The 21,241-nt window shown below is 48.0% G+C and overlaps 1 protein-coding gene across 6 annotated transcripts in view; it reads right to left on the bottom strand.

The window, feature by feature from the left end:
* Positions 1–21,241, bottom strand: part of PLEKHA2 (pleckstrin homology domain containing A2) — a 94,094-nt gene that overhangs the window by 22,847 nt on the left and 50,006 nt on the right. For 5 of the 6 annotated variants that reach the window (XM_033231650.1, XM_033231637.1, XM_033231646.1 and 2 more), the window contains 4 exons: positions 15,769–15,825; positions 7,741–7,789; positions 5,384–5,481; positions 268–408 (listed from right to left, as the gene is read on the bottom strand). In XM_033231650.1, coding sequence (XP_033087541.1) covers positions 268–408; positions 5,384–5,481; positions 7,741–7,789; positions 15,769–15,825 — 345 coding nt within the window. Of the gene's footprint in view, positions 1–267; positions 409–5,383; positions 5,482–7,740; positions 7,790–8,860; positions 9,140–15,768; positions 15,826–21,241 lie in introns of those variants that run through there. The other variant, XM_033231676.1, reaches the window with a different exon arrangement.

Genomic DNA, 21,241 nt, shown 5'->3' with positions numbered 1-21,241 from the left:
CATCTTCTGTGTCTCCTGTGTCCAGCACAGAACTGCACAGGCCATTCGGCTTCAAGATGCAGTGGCCTCCACTTCTGCAATGCTGTCACTAACACCCATGAATGGGGCTGTAACATGCCCTGTACTTCCCTGATGGCTCCACTGGCACCAGCTCCCCTCCAACTCCCACCCTCATTTTCCCCAGTACAGTGCTCCAAGCACATCACAGACACACCATGGACACTTCTACACCCCCATTCCCCCGGCAGCCCCAGTCAGGCCCCTCACCTGGCTGATGGGTGTGTGGACCACCACCCCTCCGATGATCTCCGTCTTGTAGGCCACCTGTGGCTTCTTCTCCAGGGCTGGAGGAGCTGCTAAGCTCTTGAGAACTTCAGTGGTCATGGGTAGGCCCCCACCTTTGGGTACCTGGGGAGAGCGGCAGCAACAGTCAATGGGGAACAGATGTTTAGGAAACATGGGGAGCCCAAAGCAGAATGGGGGTGCCGTGAGAAAAGCTAATGTGCCAAATTACAGTCAGACTTGCATGTCCTCCCCAGGCCTTCCGCAGTCCAAATCTGAATATGAGCGTCTCAGCCAGCAACGCCCTCCCCCAACACAGATACAAACTGACTCCAGGAATTTCTTGAGCACCTACTTATGAGCCAGCCCTTCCCTGGCTAGAAACCCAAGACAAAGTGTCAGTGAAACACACATGGGTCCCCACCCTCATGGCACTTACATGCTAGTAGGGGGAGTGACAAAAAAATACATAAAACAAACAGAGTAATTACAAGTGGTGGTGAGTGGCACAAAGAAGATCAAGGGAGCTGAGGCAGTGCACAGCAGGGGACCTGCTGGAAACGGAGTGGGCAGGGAGGTCTCCAGAGGAGGAGGCAGGGAGACACTCAAACGGCAACCTGGAGGGTGAACAGGAGCTGAGGGCCAGGTCTGGGGCCTCACACCTATAATCCCAGCACTTTGGGAGGCCAAGGCAGGAGGGTCACTTGAGCCCAGGAGTTCAAGACCAGCCTGGAGAACATAGTGAGATCCTGTCTCTACTAAAAATGGGAAGAAGAAAAAAAAAAAAAATAGCCAGGTGTGGTAGCATATAGCTGCTCAACAGGCCAAGGTAGGAGAATCTCTTGAGCCCAGGAGTTGGAGGCTGAAGTGAGCTATAATCACACTACTGTACTCCAGGCTGGGTAAGAGAGACCCTGTCTCGAAAAAAATAAAAAATAATAAACTAAGAAAAGAAATCAGGAACATGAAGCTGGGAGAAGTCACTCTGGGCAGATGGAACAGGTAAAAATGCATGCCTTGGTAGAGACAGAACAAGGGGTCCATGAAGTCTGGAGCCAGAAGGCGTGTGGTATAACCCTTCATCTCTCACAAACCACCTGAGCGACCTTTGGCAACCATCAGACCTCTCCAGGCCTAAACCGTCTCATGTATAAAATGAAAAGAGGAATAGTATTTATCATAACCATTGTTGTGGTTATCAAATGATAGAATATATTAAATGCTTTAGAAACACAACTAAAAGAAAAACATATTACAAAATATTTTAATTAAGGCTTCCCAGGTGGTACTAATAATTATACACAGAGCCCTTTTGGAAGAATGAGTTATCTTTGTTCTTCCTTGACAGAGATGTGGTACCACAGCTGATCAAATCACCATAGAATTTTGTTGTTGTTGTTGTTGTTGAGACAGAGTCCCGCTGTGTCGCCCAGGCTGGAGTGCAGTGGCATGATCTTGGCTCACTGCAAGCTCCGCTGCCCGAGTTCACACCATTGTCCTGTCTCAGCCTCCCAAGTAGCTGGGACTACAGGCGACTGCCACCATGCCTGGCAAATTTTTTCTATTTTTTAGTAGAGACAGGGTTTCACCGTATTAGCTAGGATGGTCTCCATCTCCTGACCTCGTGATCCGCCAGCCTCGGCCTCCCAAAGTGCTGAGATTACAGGTGTGAGCCACCACGCCCGACCCATCATAGAATTTTTATGGTTAGCTGGAAATCACAGGACAGAGGTTGCAAATTGGGGGCCCACCCACCGACTTTGCCCAAACAATGTTTGGTCAGTCATATGCAGTGTTTTTTAAAATCTGCATCTAAGTTTTGGGATATTTCACAGAAAAATCCAGATTTTCAGCTCTGCAGCAGTTCCCTTTTAGACAGAAAATACATTCCGTGTTTGCACAGTCTCTACCATTCTCCCCAGCAGAATGGGAGAGGCCAGGGGTCAGATGTCACTTATCCTCATTCTTGTTCTCATGTTTCTTCCTCCTTGCCCACTTCACTCATTTACACTAGAGTCTGCAAATGCTGAGGAAATCTTTCATTTTGTTAGAAAGAAAAAAAAAAGAGGCCTAGAACTGTTCAGTCATTTACCCAAAGCCAGGATTAACAGCTGAATGTCGGCCAGGCACGGTGGCTCATGCCTATAATCCCAGCACTTTGGGAGGCCGAAGGGGGTGGATCACCTGAGGTTAGGAGTTCAAGACTAGCCTGACCAACATGGTGAAACTGTCTCTACTGAAAATACAAAAATGAGCTGGGCATAGTGGCGGGCGCCTGTAACCCCAGCTACTCAGGAGGCCGAGGCAGGAGAATCGCTTGAACCCAGGAGACAGAGGTTGCAGTGAGCCAAGATCACGCCACTGCACTCCAGACTGGGCTACAGAGCGAGATTCTGTTTCAAAACAAAAACAAAAAAACAGCTGAATGTCTACTAAACCCTGACTTCCCACCAGTGCCCCAGCATCACAATGCCCCACTTTAGGAGAATGCAACACCCTACATCTATCTGCCGGGACGTCACCAGGACTTCAAGAGAAAAGCTAAGGTCCTCTCCCACTTCTATAGCTTTCAGAGTCAGAAAGACCTAAGGATCCAGACCCTTTCAAGAGCTCAGAGCTATATGAGAGCCCTGTCATTTAGTGTCTGTTCAAAACAATAAGAGCACCCTGATTATGCTGGGCCCCTACAAAGATGACGAGACCTTCTCTTCCTGGACTGCCCACTCAGTTTACATAGACAAGGATGTCCTCTGCCCCCTCCCTACCTCTCCAAATCAGGCCAGAAATTCCGCCTTCTATTTTCCTTCTGGCTGAGAGATACCAACAGTTACAGTTTTTTGGGGCCTCCATTCAGTGCCAGGCAATGCACTGATAAGCTCTTTGCTGCATTATCAGTAATCTTATCAACCAGGCACGATTGTCTCTTTATAGATGAGGTCAACTCAAGCTCATTAAAATCAAGTGATTTGGCTCTAGGACTGCCTGACTCCTTGTTGCTACATGTCACGACCTACCTAAGCTACTCTTTGTCATTTTCTGTTGAGTTCTGTTATTATGTAACCACATTTTTAGGGATGTTGATTTTTAGTTGATATTTAGTGATTAAAATCACCATGGAACAGGCAGAAATTTCCCCTAAATGACCCAGATGAATTCCTGAAACCCAGCAAAGAAGGAGGGAAGTAACTTTCTTTTTTTTTTGAGACGGAGTCTCGCTCTGTCGCCCAGGCTGGAGTGCAATGGCACGATCTCAGCTCACTGCAACCTCCACCTCCTGGGTTCAAGTGATTCTCCTGCCTCAGCCTCCCAAGTAGCTGGGATTACAGGTGCCCGCCACCGTGCCCGGCTAATTTTTATATTTTTAGTAGAGATGGGGTTTCACCATGTTAGCCAGGCTGGTCTTGAACTCCTGACCTCATGATCTGCCCACTCTGGCCTCCCAAAGTGCTGGGATTACAAGTATGAGCAACCGCGCCCGGCCAGAAAGTAACTTTTTAGAGTTCCCAGTGGCCAGAAAAGGAGGAACAGAAGCTTGGCTGCTGTGTTTCCTCTCAAAATCCCGAAGAACACTGTTTGTCACCGCTTATGCTCCGGTGTCATGCACTGCTTCAGATGAACATGCAGAGCCTTTCCAAAGCTGCTTACACTACCTGAGACTTCTTTAAGAGATGGGGTTTCACTCTGTTGCCTAGGCCAAAGTACAGTGGTAAAATCGTAACTCCCTGCAGCCTCAAACTTCTGGGCTCAAGTGATCCTCCTGCCTCAGCCTCCTGAGTAGCTGGGAATACAGGTGTTAGCCACCAGGCCTCGCTAATTTTTTTTTATTATTTTTATTTATTTATTTATTTTTGAGGTAGAGTTTCACTCTTGTTGCCCAGGTTGGAATGCAATGGCACAATCTCGGCTCACTGCAACCTCCGCCTCCCAGGTTCAAGTGATTCTCCTGCCTCAGCCTCCCAAGTAGCTGGTGCTACAGGCATGTGCCACCACGCCCAGCTAATTTTGTATTTTTAGTAGAGATGGGGTTTCACCATGTTGGCCAGGCTGGTCTCAAATTCCTGGCCTCAGGTAATCCACCCACCTCAGCCTCCCAAAGTGCTGGGATTACAAGGCTGAGCCACTGTACCCAGCCATTCATCCTTTCTCTTTGCATCACTCTCTCTTTTCACGAGTTTACCAAGGTTTATCAGAAAAAGAAGCTAATCAGCAAAACTGCTTATAGGACTCAATTATACTCAGGTTGGGTCTAGCAACACGAATACTAGGTACGTGTACAAATTTCTTCTATACAGTTGTTCACAGGAACCCTGAGAAATCTTGGAAGATAATTTGCCACAGCACGTAATAGTCACTATTGGAAGCTCCTCAAACATAAGCATTTCTGACTGTATGATACAGAAACAAACTTTTCAGCATAGAAGCCATGATCTATATAAGCCAGGAGTCTGCCTGTCTTATTGATTAAAGTCTAGTTTTTTCCAAAACATACAGTTTTCCCTCTCCATCCTTCCTACCCTCTTCCTTTCTTTTTCTGTATTTCTAAGGAAAAGGAAAGGAATTCTTCATGAGCCAACTCAAGGAAAAAGAACACACTTGTAGGACAGTCCATGAACTAGCTCTGTGATGCTTTTAAACAGAAGGCTTTTCCAGGACAGGGAGGCAGATGGCTTGGACTGACCCTGCAGGCAGCCTCTGAAAGTAAGAAGAGTATCCCCCCAAGCTGGGAAAAAGTTCTGCCTTCTCTCCCCATATGCTTTTCCCGTTACTTGACTTTTCACAGTCAGCAATCCATTTTCCAATCCTACCACATTCTGAATCAGCATCCCAGAATCACCCAAAACATGACTGACCGGGAGCCCTCCCAGGAAGCACAAAGGGGACGCTCCATGAACTTCCCCTTGAACTTGATTCAAACTCAAACTCTCAGTTCAACTTGTGCTTGGTAAGCCAAGGAACAAGAAGAGGTGGGAGAGAACTGGGTACAGACCGGGATCCTGGGAAAGTCCCCACTGCCATCTCGGTTTTCCCCAACCCCAACAAGGCCACAGCCTGGGAAGAGGCACTTTTACTACCCCCAGAAAACAAAAGAAACCAAACTTACGGTGATCTTGCTGGCTTGGTTCAGGGCTTCAACCCAGTCCTTCATATCTTTCTGGTCATTGGCTTGAAGGAAATATCTCTGAGACAGGGCATTGATAACTACAAAAGCCACAGAAAAGAAGGGAAGATATTCCCGGGTCAGAATACAAGCAACACAACAAGTCTCCACAAAGCTAAGGTGTTTGAGGGAGAAAGATGAGTGAACTCCACAAAGCAGAACAAGAAATCTCCCATGATGCTAAGTCATTTCCTTGGGAATTTAGGAAGCCTCAGGCCACACCTGCTCACTCTCTTTCCCACCTTTAAAAACATCCCATTGGCCACAGGAACAACACCTGACCATGTTAACAGCAGCCTCAGTGCATTGTTCTGCAGTGATGAGGCTGCTGGTCTGCCGTCAACAAGACACAACTGTGAACCGCATTCTGGCGGTGCTAATACGTTTACTGTCGTCATGGTATATACAGAATTTTGGACCCATGCTTGGTCTCCACTGGCACAAGTGGTCTGGACTGGGAGTCTTGTCTGTGGTTGGGAAATAGAACAAAGCTTTCCTGAGATCAAATCTGTGACCTCGGCCTCACTCTCAACCTGTTCTTTCCTCTGAGCATTCCATTAAGTCAACAATTTACTTCCGGGTTCATTATTATTACATATATATTTTTTTAGATCTGATAACCACAAAACGTGACAGTCATTTCTGAGCTTAGCTATGAAATTTGCAAGAAATAGAAGAATGAGCGTACCAAAGAAGTTTGAACTAATCTGAAGTGGGGAGAGAGAATAGCTCAAGGGAATATTTTATTCTCTTAGCATAAGCTTGAACTGTAGGAGGTGAGTCTCATGGGGTAGATGCAGATTTCATCCCTTCATTCATTCATTTGACAAATATTTACTGAGCACCTACTATGCGCTAGGAACCATCTTTAAGTGTTGAGGATACCACAGTGACAAGGCAGAGGAATATCCCTGCCTTTGTAAAACTTACATTCAGGACCACCCCAGATAGGCAATAGAAACTATTTGTTAGCATTTGCTCATAGCACTTAGCACAGTTCTGAGAACACAGTAGGAGCCAAGTAACTATCTGATGATGGATTCATTGAATTCACTGACTGCTTCCTGACTTGAGGCACCCGTGCACGGTGACTCTGCTTCCTACACCATCCCCCAACATGTCACTCTTTGGGTAACTGAGACCCTCAACAGAATTCTCCTTCCTTTGTCTTATCCCCTTCCTGGCACTGCCATCTGCCTCTCCTCTGAGTCCTCCATCTTTTCTGAGCACACCATTTCTCAGCTCTAAAATAAGGGTTTGCAGAAACTTCTAGTGGACATTTTGCACCTGCCTTGTGGCATCAAGAAAACTGAAATGAATATGGACAATTATTAAAAGAAATGATGACGGACATTGATACGGTTTGGATCTCTGTCCCCACCCAAATCTGTGTCCCCACCCAAATCTCATGTTAAATTATAACCCTCAATGTTGGAGGTGGGGCCAGGTGGGAGATGATTGGATCATGATGGGTCGTGGGGACTGTTCCTCATGGTTTAACACCATGCCCTGTGCTGTCGTGTCATAATAGTGAGTTCTTGTGAAATTTGGTTATTTAAATGTGCGTAGCACCTCCCCACTCTCTTTCTTGCTTCTCCTCTAGCCCTATAGAGCCTGCAGAACAGTGAGCCAATTAAACTTCTTTTGTTTTTTTTTTTGAGGTGGACTAGAGTGCAATGGTGCGAAATCAGCTCACTGCAACCTCCACCTCCCAGGTTCAAGAGATTCTCCTGCCTTAGTCTCCCGAGTAGCTGGAATTACAGGCACCCATCACCATGCCCAGCTAATTTTTTTGTATTTTTAGTAGAGATGGGGTTTCACCATGTTGGCCAGGCTGGTCTCACTCCTGATCTCAGAGTGATCCGCCCGCCTCAGCCTCCCAACATACTGGGATTATAGGTGTGAGCCACCAGGCCTGGCCAAACCTCTTCTCTTTTTAAATTACCCAGTCTCAGGTATTTCTTTATAGCAGTTCAAGAACAGACTAATACAGATATGCTAATTATACATTATGTACCCCATGAATATGTACAATTATTGTCAATTAAAAAAAATTAAAACCAAAAAAAGAAAGAAAACAGAAATGTTATTAGTCCCTGGACCTCTGTCCTTATGTTATTAACAACCTTTGCAGCAAGACCAGGGAAAACAATATCACTTGACACCCAGGACCGTCACTGTGATTTAAGTCACTCATTGGCACAGGGTATAGTCACATGTGATCACAGGACTGTCTCCAAGCAAAAGAGGAAGTTGCCATATCAATATTAAACAAGTCCCTCCCCTGGCTCAGTACTTACCAAAGCAAAATGGAGTTTTTGGTTTCTGCTTTGGGGTAGCTATGCTCACCTAAATCAAATAAGAAATAAAAGAAACATGAATATGTTTCTTACAATGTTGAAAATTTCTTATTGTGAAATTTCTCATACATGTAGAGTACAGTAAACATGTCTACATTTTTTAAAAATAATAATTAAATGAAAACCCTGTACTCATCATCCAGATTAAGAAACAGGCATTATCAGTCCTATTTCTTAGAAGCCCTGTGTGCCCCTCCCTGATACAATCCCCACGCACCAGAGATAACCATTATCTTGAGGTCTGTTCATCTTTACAAACAGACTTTCGTTTATTATTTATTTATTTATTTAGAGATAGGCTCTCACTCTGTCACCCAGGCTGGAGTACAGTGGTGCAATCATAGCTCACTATAGCCTCCAACTCCTGGGCTCAAGTGATCCTCCAGCCTCCACCTCCTGGCTAATTTTTTTTTAAATGCCCCTATGCCTCGCTAATTTTTTTAAAAAAGAAAAATATTTGCAGAAACAGGGTCTTGCTATGTTGCCTAGGCTGGTCTCAAACTCCTGGGCTCAAGCAATCGTCCCGCCTCAGCCTCCCAAAGTGTTAGGATTACAGGCATGAGCCACTGCGTCCAGCTCCAAAAAGACTTTTAAAAGCCACTAAGTCCTGACGGAAACCTGTCCTGGCCTCATTCACACTAGCAAGATTCTACTCCTCCCCTCCTCTTTCATCCGCCAACCCTCTCCCTAAATCATTCTCCAAGCTAAAGGCAATATTGCCACAAATGCATGGATTCCAATCAGAACGGTCAGAGAGACGAAGCAGCAGGCTGCACGCTGCACTCAGACACAAGGAACAATAGCCTTTGCATCTGCCCTGATGGCCTAACCATGAAAATAAGCACCTTCCAGGTGCCCAGAGAGGGGCTGATGGAATCGGAGAACATGCCTATACATCTCAGGGAAGGGCATGAAATAGAGGAGGTATTTCTACACCTCCTGTTGCTGCATTTCATCTTGCTCTGGCAATCCTACCCCTGGCACGTACACTCCTGAGTATCTGCATATGTGAACTCACATCATTCAGGCTCAAACAAAAGAAAAAAGAAAAGCAACTCACATTCCACCACATGCCCACAAAGATTAGGAACAATCCTTGATGGAGGCTGAGCCTCCCTGGAGCCAGCCTCCACCACTAGGCCTCTAAAGAGACAGTCACCTTCCCATGGGTCCTAGGCCGGGGACTATTCATATGATGTCACAGTCCTCCCCTGGATACCATTCTCTCCTTCCCTTTCCAGCCAAGGGTATTCTTCGATGTGTCCTCACCTAGGGGCTCCAGGAGTGGTTCCCACTTTATTTTATTTGCTTGTGGGTGTTTTTGGGGTTTCTTTCTTTGAGACAGGAGGCTGGAAGATCACTTGAGCCCAGAATGAGACCCTATCTCATTCTGTCACCCAGGCTGGAGTGCAGTGGCGCAATCACAGCTCACTGCAGCCTCGACTGCTCAGGCTCAAGTGATCCTTCCACCTCACCCTCCTAAGAAGCTAGACTACAGGTGTGTGCTACCACACCCAGCTAATTTTTCTATTTTTTTTAGAGATGGGGTCTCGCTATGTTGTCAAAGCTGGTCTCAACCTCCTGGCCTCAAGTGATCCTCCTGCCTCAGCCTCACAAAGTTCTGGGATTATAGGCATGAACCACCACAACCAGCTGGCTCCTACTGTAATGGGCAGCGTTATCAGAAGCCAGGTGCTAAAGAAAAAGTCCTGAATTGAAATTCAAGTCTCTTCCTGGCTGACAGCAGTTAGGGTCTAACAATGACTGACTCACCAGTCTGTCTAGGTTCTTACTCTTGGCTCTATGTTCTTGCTATACACCTGCCCAGATTCCTTAACCAAAATTAATATTGCCCCAAATAAATGGGAACTGAGGTAGCATTTTATAAAAGATCAAAAGAAGATCAGGCAGTCAGAGACAGAGAGTCTCAAATGACAGGTGTTGAAGCTGAATGACCTCCACTTCCTGTTCTATCAAATAAAGGATCATAATGCCATGTTTTCATAGGGTTAACAAAAGGGTTAAATATGATAGTGCAGGTAAGACAGCTATTCCTCCACAAAGAATCTGCTCAACCCAGGAGGGATTATTTATAGCTTTTGATACCTCATTTCCTTTAAAGTCTCACTCCACACATCAACACAGGCGGTGTCCCGCCTGGAACTACGGGCAAAACGCTGAGGGCCATGAGTTTCTCTGGGCTTGCAAAACTGTATGAAACCTGAAAACCTGGCCTCCTACATGCAAAGTGAAGATGCTATATCTAGTGTTAATAAATGCCTACGTAACATTATATCAACCTCCCTGACAATTATTTAAATTCGTACAAGATATTACATCAAGTAAACGTCATTAATTTTTCAATGAAACATTAAAAAATTTTTCATTTGAAAATAATTGGTACTGGGCCGGGCACAGTGGCTCACACCTGTAATCCCAGTAGTTTGGGAGGTCACAGCGGGTGGATCACTTGAGGTAAGGAGTTCGAGACCAGCCTGATCAACATGGTGAAACCCTGTCTCTACTAAAAATACAAAATTAGCTGGGTGTGGTGGCACATGCCTGTAATCCAGCTACTTGGGAGGCTGAGGCAGGAGAATCGCTTGAACCTGGGAGGCGGAGGTTGCAGTGAGCCGAGATCCCATTGCACTCCAGCCTGAATGACACAGCAAGACTCTGTCTGAAAAAAAAAACAAAATACTTTAGATTTTCTTAGCTCACAAGAATCCTTTTGTGTGTGTGCAAGATGACTGCCCAGAAATTAGAGCCAGTTAGAAACTAGATGAGTTACTCAGAGCCAAATCATTCCAAAAGTAAAATGATTAAAATCCTTTCAAATATTATATATATATATTATGGCCAATTATATTTAATAAGGGATATGCATTTTGAGATGTGAGGTGGAAGCCACAGAGCCTAAAAAAGACCTAAAAAATGAAAATTTGAGCAAAAGTAAACCCACTTATCCCAAGTTCAGACACAGAGGATCCAAATTCCTCTGTGTGTGAACTCACAGGTAAGAGGACGCTGGTGGCTCCTTAACACGATAGCCCAGGCTCCCAGGCATCTTGCTTCCTGGATTTCTGACCCCCAGCCCCCCATTCAATCTGGACCATGGCGTAGGCTTCTGGCCCGCTTTCACCTGAGTGTTGATCTGTCAGTAATTCATTTTCTTGCTTTGGCCCTCGGGATCCACATTCCCGCAGTCCTGTGGTCCGTAACTCCTGGTTGTTCTGCCCCTGATCTCAGAATAATCCTGACCACAGCAGAACTGTGTTTGGCCACCCCGGCCCTCAGAACCCACCTATCTCACGTCTCCCCTTCTACTTCCAGCTTTATTTATTTATTTATTTATTTGTTTGTTTGTTTGTTTATTTATTTGAGACAGAGTCTTGCTCTGTCGCTCAGGCACTGGAGTGCAATGGTGCGATCTTGGCTCACTACAATCTCTGCCCCTCCTCCGGCTTCAAGTGATGCCTCAGCCTCCCAAGTAGCTGGGACTACAGGCACCCACTGCCACAACTGGCTAATTATTTGTATTTTTAGTAGAGATGGGGTTTCGCCTTGTTAGCCAGGCTGGTCTGGAACTCCTGACCTTAGGTAATCCACCCACCTCAGTCTCCCAAAGTGCTGGGATTATAGGCATGAGCCACCATGCCTGGCTTTTTTTTTTTTTTTTTTTTTTTAAGAGATGGGGGCCGGGCGCGGTGGCTCAAGCCTGTAATCCCAGCACTTTGGGAGGCCGAGACGGGCGGATCACGAGGTCAGGAGATCGAGACCATCCTGGCTAACACGGTGAAACCCCGTCTCTACTAAAATATACAAAAAATTAGCCGGGCGAGGTGGCGAGCGCCTGTAGTCCCAGCTACTCGGGAGGCTGAGGCGAGAGAATGGCGTAAACCCGGGAGGCGGAGCTTGCAGTGAGCTGAGATCCGGCCACTGCACTCCAGCCTGGGCGACAGAGCGAGACTCCGTCTCAAAAAAAAAAAAAAAAGAGATGGGGTCTCACTCTGTCTCCAGGCTGGAGTGCAGAGGTGCAATCATGGCTTATTCAGCCTCAAACTTCTGGGCTCCAGCGATCCTCCCAACTCAGCCTCCCAAGTAGCTGGGACTATAGGCACTCGCCACCATGCTCAGCTAATTTTTATTTTTTAATTTTTTTTTGTAGAGACTGGGTCTCACTATGTTACCGAAACTGGTCTTGAACTCCTGGCCTCCCAGAGTGCTGGGATTACAGGCATGAGCCACTGTGCCCAGTCTACTTCCAGCTTTAGAAGGACATTGAAAAGCTGGGTACTCCAAGACCCTTTCTGGCTTATTAGGAGAATTGCCTTTTCTCTGAAAAACTCCTATTTGTCACTGACTAGAGGGAGCACCACAGGCGGACAGTTTTCACTGCTTGGATAACAAATGCTCATTTTGACTACAACTGATTCGTCAGCCTGTGCTGTGAGAATGTTACCCATGGGTTTATTATGGGAACTGGAGCCTTCAAAGAGACAGTCTGGCTTCGTGTTTGTTTGTTTTCCTCTGTTTATCCAGTTTTGGTTAGGAGGCATGTGAGAGTGCACGCATGAGTGCATGCGTGTACAACCATCATTGGCCTCATGCCTAATGGCTTACCAACTCATTGCTGAATTAACAGCATCGGTTCTAGTTCTGCCCTGATTGGCTCATTGCAAGGGTAAGACCCTCAATGTCTCTGATCAGCTTCACAATAGGTGAAGCCAGAGTAAAAACACTATTCCTCTTTGCCACAGAGTGGCAAAAGAGGACAATGAAATGATTTCTACCTGTTGTTGAGTCCCACGGAAAGAAAGGCCAAGGTGGGGCCGGCCACAGTGGCTCCCACCTATAATCCCAGCACTTTGGGAGGCTGAGGCAGGCAGATCACCTGAGGTCAGGAGTTTAAGACCAGCCTGGTCAACATGGTGAAACCCTATCTCTACTAAAAATACAAAAATTAGCTGGGCATGGTGGCACAAACCTGTAATCCCAGCTACTCGGGAGGTTGAGGCAGGACAATCACTTGAACCCAAGAGGCAGAGGTTGCAGTGAGGCAAGACTGCACCATTGCACTCCAGCCTGGGCGAGAGAGTGAGACTTTGTCTCAAATAAAAAAAAAAAGAAAGGAAGGCAAAGAGGAAATCTAACTTATCATGGAGACGTAGTGGCTTTGCCTCCTCTCATGAAGAGGTGTGGCTGCAGGCGGGTGAGGTCACCCGACCGTCTGACTCCAGTGAGGCCACCAAGGTGCAGCCATCCACACAGTCGAGGTGGCCACAGCTGAGGCTCTGCACAGCAGTGGTTGCCTGGTGGGTCCTGTGAACACCCCAGCAGCGAGCAGAGGTCAGGGATGTGAGCAAAGAGTGGGCACAGGTCCCCCATAGAGTGACGCAGACAGGGCTGCTCCACAGCTCAACAGACTCTCAGGAACTTGTGCTTATCAGATCAAACACAGACCACAGGAGCTGCAAGCTCGTCAGCGGCCAGGCACGGCTAGGGCCAGCCCCACCCTGTCTGCCCATGGCCGGAAGAGGAGCTGGGGCCCCTCTGGCAGAAGCAGTGGCAGCAAAACAAGGTCTCCTACTCTGCTGCAGCCTCTGCCCTGGTATCTGGGGATGACCTTGCCACACGAGGTGGCATCAGGAGCAGGGGAACAGCAGCCACCTACACGGGATAGGGGTCTCTGGACCAGCTTCAGGAGGTTAATGGGCTCCCTGAAATTACAGGCAAAAGCAGGGTGTGTCCATACACTTATGCATTTGCCTGGAGAAGGCATCCATGAATTTCATCAGCCTTGAAAAAGGATCCATGATCCCCCACAAGTTCTTTCTGAGAGGTGGCTGAAAGCAAGACCCTGACAACTGGGACACAGCTGGGGGTGGGACAGTGGGGTTGGCTGTGCAGCTGGTGAGGTGGAGGCAGGGGTCAAAGGGCAGCTTTAATTATTTTCTAGTTTGCTAAGAACTGTTTCTGTTGCCATCGATGCTCTGGATGACATCCAATCATCACTTTCATCTCTGTCTCTCCAAAGGACCAGGGCCAGACGCCCTTCCTCATCTTCCCAACACCAGCCCTCAGCAGACAGCAGAGAAGCACACACCCTGAACAGACAGCCCACACGCTGCCCTCTGGCCAGGCCACCTGACACGGTGGCAAGTGCTTTCCTCCAGGATGGAATACCTAAGGGTTAACAAGTAATGACCTGGAATGCAGAACTGGAGAGTCCAGCGCCTCCATGGCTAAATGTCATCCTGGGAAAACCCCCTGCTTTCTGGCAGGGAGTCAGGCAGGAGTTAAAGGCTCTGAGCTCTGTGTAACCCGACCCAGTGGCAGCTGTGGGTTTTGCAAAATGCCCACCCAGCCCTGCCTTTCTCGGGAAGGGACTAAACAGCAGGTCACCCTTTCTAAATGAGGCAGCCTCCAAGGCTGAGAACTCTAAAACCCTCATCTGAGCTGCATTTATAAATCATGATTCAGCAGGAGACTGAATTCATTCTTCCCCAACCAAAAAAAAAGTCTTCCCAGACCCTCTCACACAGGAGAGGGTTTCAGTTTTCCTTTATTACTGCGAGGTTCTCTGCTCCTCTGCTCTCAATTCTCCATCTTCGACCCTCCTGGAGAAATGACCTCAGGAGCTCTCGGCGAGACAAGGACAAGCCAGAGAGGGCGGGCAGGCCTGGGCCTCTGGCTGCTCTGGCCTGGGGAGACAGCCACATTTCTCACCACAAGGCATGCACAAATTGCGGGCAGCTGTGCTAGCAAGGCTGGACTTGAAAAGGCCCTTCCCCCTTCCCTGAGGTCATTCTCTCCCTCTTTAATCCACCCTGACGCTGCCCTGCATCTTGTGCCTTTGTACCGAGCTGTGTCTGCCTGACTCTGCCTGCACACCACAGGCACAGGGGCCGGCTGCCCTCCAGCCAAGGTCGTCCTCTCCTCCAGAGTCCCCCAGTCCCCTTCAGGTTCATCTCCTGACCCGCCAGGGTGCAAGGCTCCCAAAGCTTGTTACAAAATGGAGCTAGTAGACCGTTGGCTCAGGGGCTCCCAGGCCTCAAGCCCCTGAGGATGAAAGGGGATGCACAGGGCAGAAGAGGCTCCCAAGAGGCCTGCAGTTCGGGTGTGTGGGGAGCACAGGACTTCCGAAACCTCAGTGCTGGCGGGGTGCCACCTGGCTCTCCTCACTGTACAAAGAGTTCCTCTTTCTGGGGAGGCTCTAAATCTCCCGGCCTTTTTATCACTGCTGCATCACAGGTCAGCAGTGGCGCCTGCTCCAGGGAGGGGCCACTAATAGAAGCTGAATTCAGCAGTTACATGTGGGCACCGTTAACCAGTCCCCACCCCAGCTCTCAGCACAAGAGACGGCCTGCTCCAGCTCCTTCTGTACAAACTGGACTGGGGGTGGCCTGGCAGCCATCTGCCCCAACCCTCAGCAGTTATCTGGCTGCTGAATGTCTTCCTGGCAATCTGAGTAGCTTCTCAGGGCCTTCTTAGCCTTCCCTCCACAGTAATCCTGTCCAGGTGAATGGTAAAATTCCAGTGAAGCCCCAACACTTTCTGTTTGACTGTACCCTTTGAGAGAATCCTTCACAGTTGCTGGATTTTTGGTAATTGTTTTCGTGTTCTCTTTCGTCCCAATTACAAAAAAGGTCATGGGTCATGTTCCACCCCTACCCCAGTTCCTCCACCACGTAACACCTCCTATGCAGGAGCTGAGAGCATTATGGATTGATGTCTTCAAGGAGTAAGAGGCTGTAGGTCCACTCTCCAACAACTTGCTAACTACATACCTCTACAGCCACCCATCAGCAGCTAAGCTTCCATAGGCAGTGTGTGGGGTCAGAGGAGCATTTCGACACCATGCAACATCCCAAAATACTAATGCCCAAAGGACTGGACACTTTCCCTTGCTTGGAAACCAGATCCACTTACAGAGTATGAATTCCCAGAGTTCCAGGTCAACATTACCTTCGAGATGTAGGTCAGCTGCAAAGCTCCAACAGCTCCTGCCCCCATTGCCAGATTCTGAAAGACATATAATTTTCATTTTAAGAAGGCTGTGGAAACAGCACCAACAGACAGAAGACCAAGATTCTAGCTCTGTTTATGCCACTTCCCTGGCAACACTGAGCAAGGTACACAACCATTCTTTAACTTGCATTCCTCACCTGTGAAACAGTGATGATAATTCGTGGATAATGATTCAGGATTCCTGATGGAAACCTGTGACATTAACATTACCCTCAAGCCTTATCTATTATAAAGAAATACTCTAGTACAGTGGTAAAAGTGTGGGCTCAGGTTGGGCATAGTGGTTCATGCCTGTAATCCCAGCACTTTGGAAGGCCAAAGTGGGAAGATCACTTGAGGCCAGGAGTTTGAGACCAGTCTGGATAACATATCAAGACTCCATCTCTACAAAAATTTTAAAAATTAGCTGGGTGTGGTGGCTCACACTTGTAGTCCCAGCTCCATGGAAGGCTGCGTTGGGAGGACTGCTGGAGCCCAGGAGATGGAGGCTGCAGTAAGCCATGTTCATGCCACTGCACAACACAGCACACCCTATCTCTAAAAAAAAAAAGAAAAAAAAAAGCATAAGCTCCACTGTGAACAAGTTCCTTAACCACCAAGCCTCAGCTTTTCCTTCTGTGAAACAGGGATAATAGCACCTACCTCATAAGAAAGCTGTAAAAATGAGTTAATACATTTAAGAAGGCCAGGCACAGTGGCTCACACCTGTAATCCCAGCACTCTGGGAGGCTGAGGTGGGACTATCACCTCAAGTAAGGAGTTTGAGACCAGCCTGGACAACATGGCAAAACTCCATTCCTGCTAAAGATATAAAGCTGGGCTTGGTGGCTCGCACTTGTAGTCCCACCTACTGGGGAAGCTGAGGCAGGAGAATTACTTGAACCTAGGAGGTGGAGGTTGCAGTGAGCCGAGATCTCATCACTGCACTCCAGCCTGGATGAAAGAGTGAGACTCCATCCCCCCAAAATAAAAAAATAAATAAATACATTTAAGAGCACTTGGAATTGTCCCTGTATGTAGAAGGCTCTCAGCAAGTGTGAGCTGTTATAGTTTTTGCGTGTGCCCTGCGATCTCACTGACTTTGTCCTGTTTTATGCCAGTTCAACTTTTTTTAATAATACATAGGATACAGACTCATGCAATATAGAAATAAAAAATATATATATCTGTTCAGCCCACCTGATAGGGCTATTATGAGTAGCAAAGGAAAGGTGTCTGTACAGTATAAAACATGAAGTGAATGCACTATCACGACAGCAGGAGACTCACGGGCACCAGGTCTGACAATGTGCTCTACCCTGGCACACCATCTTTGGCTTTCTGTTGTCCCCATTGGCAGGGATGCAGCAGCGAAAACCCAGGGCAGTTCCATGCCAGAGTCACAGTCAAGGTCAGAAATCACAGCTCTGGGGCTTCAAATGCAGACCATTCCCCTATGAATCTGAGACTCCGTGCATAGCTCCTGCTGACCTCTTAAATTGTTGCCAAGAAAAATCTCTGAAGTCTCCATTACCTGGGGTCCTCTCAAAGCAATGAAAGAAGGTGAATCTTGGATAAAGGGAATTTAGTAAATTTACCTAAGAATTATCAGTTAAATGACCTATCTGGAGACAGCCTTAAGAAGTGTCTCAGGTGGACCAGGCGTGGTGGCTCACACCTATAATCTCAGCACTTTGGGAGGCTGGGGCGGGAGGACTGCTTGAGACCAGGAGTTTGAGACCACCCTGGCCAACATAGTGAAACCCTGTCTCTATAAAAACACTACATATTTTTTTCTTCTTCTTCTTTTCTGTAAATGTCTCCTTAGGTGGTAGGTAAGCGTCCTTCTAACCCCAGCTATCTAAATTGACATATGTCGTTTGAAGCAAATTCAAGCAAGAAAATGGACGGGGATAATACCACAAAAAAAGTATTCTCAGAACCCGAGAATCTTAGAGCGGGGGACCTAGAAAAGACTAAAAGACTCTGCACTCCATGTTCTTCCCTTCGCCAATGAGGCAGTAGGCTAAGAGCTGCCTCTCACAGCCAGATTGCCATGTCAACTGTGGACAGTCTGATTTATACTTCTATTTACACATTTTTTTCAACAACATAGCGACTGCTTTTCGTTTTGTTTTTGTTTTGTTTTTTCAGGAAACCTCTATTGGGTAGGGAGAGAGAGGCCTTGTAGCCCTTAAATCAGAGTCCTTATAGGAGCCCCAGCTCCCAAAAGGCAATGAGAACCGCTCTGGGCAAAGACACCACACTGCCCAACGTCAGACTTACAGAGGGAGACCAATGGGCTCCAGGGACACAGGGAACCGCAGGACTCTGCTGGGGACTAAGGGTCCACCACCCTGACCCCATTTTGCAGTTTAGAAAGTGGCTTGTGAGTGAGGGGATTTGTCCAAGGTCACCTAATTGGTGGCAAAGCCTAAACCAAAGCTGACTTTCAGTGCAGTGCCCTGGAAGTGGCATGCGGTAATTTTAAAAGCTTGAGCTGTTGGAATTCTAACTGTGATATTAACGCTCTGTAACCATAGGCAAGTCTCTTTACCTATAAAACGGAGATGCTAAACCCTGTTTCATAGGGTGGTGGGGAGAATTCCATGGAAAGACACCAGAGGGCCCACCCCTTCCTATTGGAGTCCCAATCCCCCTCCCACAGCGCTAATTACAAGATGCAAATGCCAAGTCTCAGGGCCGCTGTTGCACAACACACCCTCCTCACCCCAAACCACAGCCCAGCGGCCTTAGGAGTCCTAGCCTGAATTATGAGTGATGAAGTGGGATTTGGGGAACCATTCAGACGCTAACCCACATGGAACGACAACTATGAGCTGATCAGGTTTCAACTACTTCATCTCCTCTGTCCCTCGGGGGCTGCTCCACCCTCTGTCCCGGCCTCCCTGGCAGCTCTCCCTATTCGGAGAGAAAGAGGCCGCAGCAGCTGCTCTCCAGGCCCAGGGACCCCAGGGGGAAGGGCAGGGGTCCTCACCCCTTCACCCACACCCCACCCACAGTCTGCTCCTGGGCTCAACTGTACGTCCTCTACACCAGGAGAAGCCAGGAAAATCTGACGCATGTCTGATGCTGCCTCCCTCCCACCTTCCTCCTCATCCAGGGGAAATGGGAGACATGGGAGAAAACAGCCCCAGGATCCTTGAGGCTTGATCCAAAGTGACACTCAGTGTCCACTCCAGTGACTGGACATAGATGAACGGTGACAGCTGACTGCCAGGGTGACACATCAGCAGCCCCAGGAAGGTGCTTTCTGATCAAGGAAGACAGAGCGGGGATGCCACAGCTGAGGGCCTGGGCTGCCAGGTGTCAGGGCAGGAAGGCCAAGAAACAGCACCTAGGGAGGGGCAGGGGATCAGAGCTGGGGAGGGGAGTCCACTCAAGCTGTCCCCTGTCTTCCCTGGCCATAGTTCAGACTCCTCTAGGAAAAGGACAAACTCAAGACTCGCCTCCCCAAAGCCTGAACTGACTCCAGCCTGCCCTGACCTCCCCTCTCTCTGGATTTAGGTACACAAATCCTTCTCCAACTTTGGTTCACACCAGAATCTCCTGGAGAGCTTGTTTTCAACACCCCAAGAATGGCCAGGTGCAATGGCGCACACCTGTAATCCCAACACTTGGGGAGGCTGAGGTGGGAGGATCACTTGAGGCTAAGGGTTCGAGACCAGCCTGGGCAACATAGCAAGACTCTGTCTCTACAAAAAGTAAAATAAAGAAATTAGCCAGCTGCGGTGAGCTATGATCGTGTCACTGCACTCCAGCCTGAGTAACACAGCAAGGCCCTGACTCTATTTATTAAAAAGAAAACAGAGATTAAAAAAAAACAAAACAAAACCCATGCTCAAGCTTCCCCTACAGAACACTGAATGAGAATTAAATGGAATGTGGTCAGAACGTGGACATTTTAAAAATGCTCCCACGTGATCCCTAAACAGGCCCAAGTTTAAGAACAGCCGGTCAACAGGACAAAATCTAGCCGTGGACTCTGTATTTGGAGTATGTTTTTCTGAGAGTTTAGGTCTCTTCCTACTGGACGGAAGCACACGAAGGTCATGCTTTACAGAGGGAATTCCTTAATTTTTAAATGAAAAAAATATTTGCATGGTGGTGAAGTTCCCAACCAGTCCATACAAGCCCACCGAGTTCATCAAGTATTGGAAGACCAATGTAGCTCTGCCCACCACTGGCAAACAGCGTTTCCTTGTGACATCTCCCAGGTTCCAACTTGGGGGTCACTTCAGTTTGCAGTTCCCACGACCTAGGCAAGGCCTCTGTGGGACAGGAATCAGGATCAGGTAGAAGAGGCAGGAAAGGACTGAACCCCAATGAAAAGGGGGTCAAAAATGTAGGGGCAGAGTTGAAGAATGGGTCATAGGGAGAAGGACAGGAAGCATCGAGATGAAGGCATCTGACCAGATACAAAGTGGAGCCAGTGGGTGGTGGGAATGAAGTTCTGGAGGACTGCTTATGTGAATCACCTCGGGAGATACCTTTTATTTATTTATTTATTTTGAGATGACTCCGTTGCCCGGGTTGGATATGCAGTGGCATGATCTTGGCTCACTGCAACCTCCACCTCCCAGGTTCAAGCAATTCTTGTGCCTCAGTCTCCCAAGTAGCTGGGATTACAGGCATGCACCAAACACGCCCGGCTAATTTATGTATTTTTAGTAGAGATGGGGTTTCACCATATTGGCCAGGCTGATCTCGAACTCCTGACATCAGGTGATCCACCTGCCTTGGCCTCCCAAAGTACTGGAATTACAGGCATGAGTCACCATGTCTCCTGGCTACCTTGGGAGATTTCTAAACAAACTAAGACACATGCTTCATTCTCAGGGTTTGAACTGGTCTAGGATAGGGCCCAGACACCTGCCTGTTTCCAGAGCTCCCAAGGGATTCCACGTGCCTCCAGGTTGGAGGTCATGGCTGCAGACACCAGCTGGTCCTGCTAACTCTGCCCTAGAGACACAGCAGCTGGTAAGAGAACAGGCCACGCCAGCCAGTAGCTCACGAGTCACCCTGGCTGCTGCACCAGCAGCCAACAGAGAGGAGGGAGGAAAGGTAGGAGAGAGAGAGGAAGAGGGAATGGAGATTCCCATGCCGTGCCGTGCCGTGCCGTGTCGTGTCTGGCTGGCAGCGATCCCACATGAGGATGTCTACAAGTCAGGAGTGGTCTGTACACTTGTTGGACTTCTAAATTTTGTGGAACCACATAGGGCACAGGGCAGGTTCCTGTTAAAAGACAGGAACCTGGTTTTAGGCTGGACGCAGTGGCTCACGCCTGTAATCCCAGCACTTTGGGAGGCTGAGGCAGGGGGATCACCCGAAGTCAGGAATCCGAGACCAGCGTGGCCAACATGGTGAAACCTCGTCTCTATTAAAAGTATAAAAAATTAGCCGGGCATAG

The sequence above is a fragment of the Trachypithecus francoisi genome, unplaced genomic scaffold (assembly GCF_009764315.1).
Source record: "Trachypithecus francoisi isolate TF-2019V2 unplaced genomic scaffold, Tfra_2.0 Contig01440, whole genome shotgun sequence".
NCBI classification, from domain to species: Eukaryota; Metazoa; Chordata; class Mammalia; order Primates; family Cercopithecidae; genus Trachypithecus; species Trachypithecus francoisi.
This window is presented reverse-complemented; position numbering and strand designations above follow the sequence as displayed.